Raw genomic sequence first — 2,066 nt, 5'->3', positions numbered from 1 at the left:
ATTAAAAAAAACACAGAGAAGAAACTGACAACTAATCTCTAGTGGTGAGTTTAGGAAATTGCAGAAGTTGATTGTTAGACCTATTTTTATTATATAATATTTATTTTATTTTTTCAGTCTGAAAAAAATCTTGACCAATATTGTTTTTTTTTTTTAGAAGTTTTTCCCCCTCATTCAAGTAGATATAAGCCGTACATGCCTGTCTAGAAATTAGAGAGCATCACCAAGATGCCAACCAAATGAACTAATGTTTAATTACTTTGAACATGTGCCCTCCACATGACAATGAGGACACTTCAACTGATTGATGCTTGCCATGTGATACTTTTATTGAAAGAAGGTTTAAGGAAGAATTCAAGAAAATAATTTCTTCCTTTTTTATTTTTCATGAAGTCGCATAACATTTGTAATGATTTGGCGGATCCATGGAAGATATTCTGAAATCTTAGTATACACATTAGGTTTCTCAGGTGAATTGCAGAGAGCAACGTAACGAAATGATACGACACCAACTGCATTGTCTCCACAAACCAAAGGGCCCCCAGAATCTCCCTGTTGAGAAACACAGATCAACACATTACTTAAGTGCCATATATCAGTTAAATCCAGTTCATGAATTAACAAAGTCTATGGATCATCTTTTGTACGTACATTGCAGAATCCACCATGGCCATATGTACACATCATCTGTGAGAGTGAGTAGTAAATCTCTCCCCACCTATTGTAGCATTCTCTGTTATTCATTAAATACACGTTTGCCTCCATTAGACGACTACTCGATTCGCCATTAGTCCACAGGTCCCCCCAGCCCGCAACACTACAGAGAGTATTTTCGTGAACATTTTCTCCATCCTTTGGTAATGATATCCATTTAACATCGTTGCTTATTTTGACTTTTTCTTGTAGCTGTAATTCAAAAACAACCATTACTAATAGAGAGATTTAGTAGTCTTTTGTAAAACTGAACCACAGTTGATTATATTTGATTTTTGATTTTTATATTTATATTTGACAGTTGATTTTTAAGTACTTCTTTAAAAGTATTTTTCTACATTTTATATATATATATATATATATATATATATATATATATAATTTCTTTTTTCTTTTTTTTCTATAAACTAATATTTTGTAGGAAATAGACTCTTTTTTTGATTATGTCATATAGAAATAATACAAGAAATAAAATAAATACATTCTCATAGTGTGAGTTTGGTTTATGCTAGTGTTTCTGATCAGATATTATTTTTAACAGATAAACAGGTTGTTACCCTCAAAAGCATGATGTCATTCCAAATAGGACGAATGTTGTAGTTTGGATGTGGGAAGTAGTCCTTCACGCCGATGCGCTTCAAAGTCTCACTGTTGCTTAAGTCATGAGCACCAACCACAACTGTCCGAATCCCATATCTGTTGAAAGAGTGCATTGGAAATTTTATGAAAATGATACACCGTATGGTTGCACTGCAGTCGTTTTTTTTTCAATCAAACTTGGTTTGTTTGCAGTTTAGACTAAACAAAACTCTTACCCTTTCCAGCAATGTGCAGCAGTCAAGACAAATTCATCAGAGATGAGGAATCCACCGCAGTGGTGTTGCCCATAAGCCTGAATAGAAACCATATAAGGTCTGGAGTGGGGTTTTGCTTCGCTGCCGTTCACTATACCCACATGAGCTGAAAGAGATTGCGCTATTAGCTATCTTATTCACCTGATTGATCAATATTCAATTTAGTCAATCTGTCTTACCAGTGAAGGTCAGGTGTGGCAGCAGAGAGGCCAGCAGGAGCAGAGAGATGATGGTCATCATGAAGACAATCAGTGAGCTCTTACTGACAAAACACTGTATACATATATTTTAAAGGGGGTGGAGACATTTATCTGATCACAAATCTGCATAAAATGTGGAAACGGCTCTAAATGACTGATTGTTTAACGTCTTATAAACTCTGAATTCAGATAAATTTTGCCACAAAATTGTTCCTTGTTTTCCTTTGGGAAAGAAAAAAAAAAGCAATGTTACAGTGAGGCACTTACAATGAAAGTGAATGGGCCAGTTTTTGGAGGG

General features: G+C 34.8%; 1 protein-coding gene across 1 annotated transcript; it reads right to left on the bottom strand.

The window, feature by feature from the left end:
* Positions 1 to 286: 286 nt before the first annotated feature.
* LOC131539451 (mast cell protease 1A-like) lies at positions 287 to 1,844 on the bottom strand. Its single transcript, XM_058774068.1, has 5 exons — positions 1,748 to 1,844; positions 1,530 to 1,674; positions 1,272 to 1,410; positions 652 to 906; positions 287 to 552 (listed from the first exon to the last, which is right to left on the bottom strand). Exons 1-5 carry the CDS (start codon positions 1,806 to 1,808, stop codon positions 379 to 381), a joined length of 774 nt encoding a protein of 257 aa, XP_058630051.1. The 5' UTR covers positions 1,809 to 1,844; the 3' UTR covers positions 287 to 378.
* Positions 1,845 to 2,066: the final 222 nt, after the last annotated feature.

This window comes from Onychostoma macrolepis, chromosome 04 (genome assembly GCF_012432095.1).
Source record: "Onychostoma macrolepis isolate SWU-2019 chromosome 04, ASM1243209v1, whole genome shotgun sequence".
Lineage (NCBI taxonomy): Eukaryota > Metazoa > Chordata > Actinopteri > Cypriniformes > Cyprinidae > Onychostoma > Onychostoma macrolepis.
This window is presented reverse-complemented; position numbering and strand designations above follow the sequence as displayed.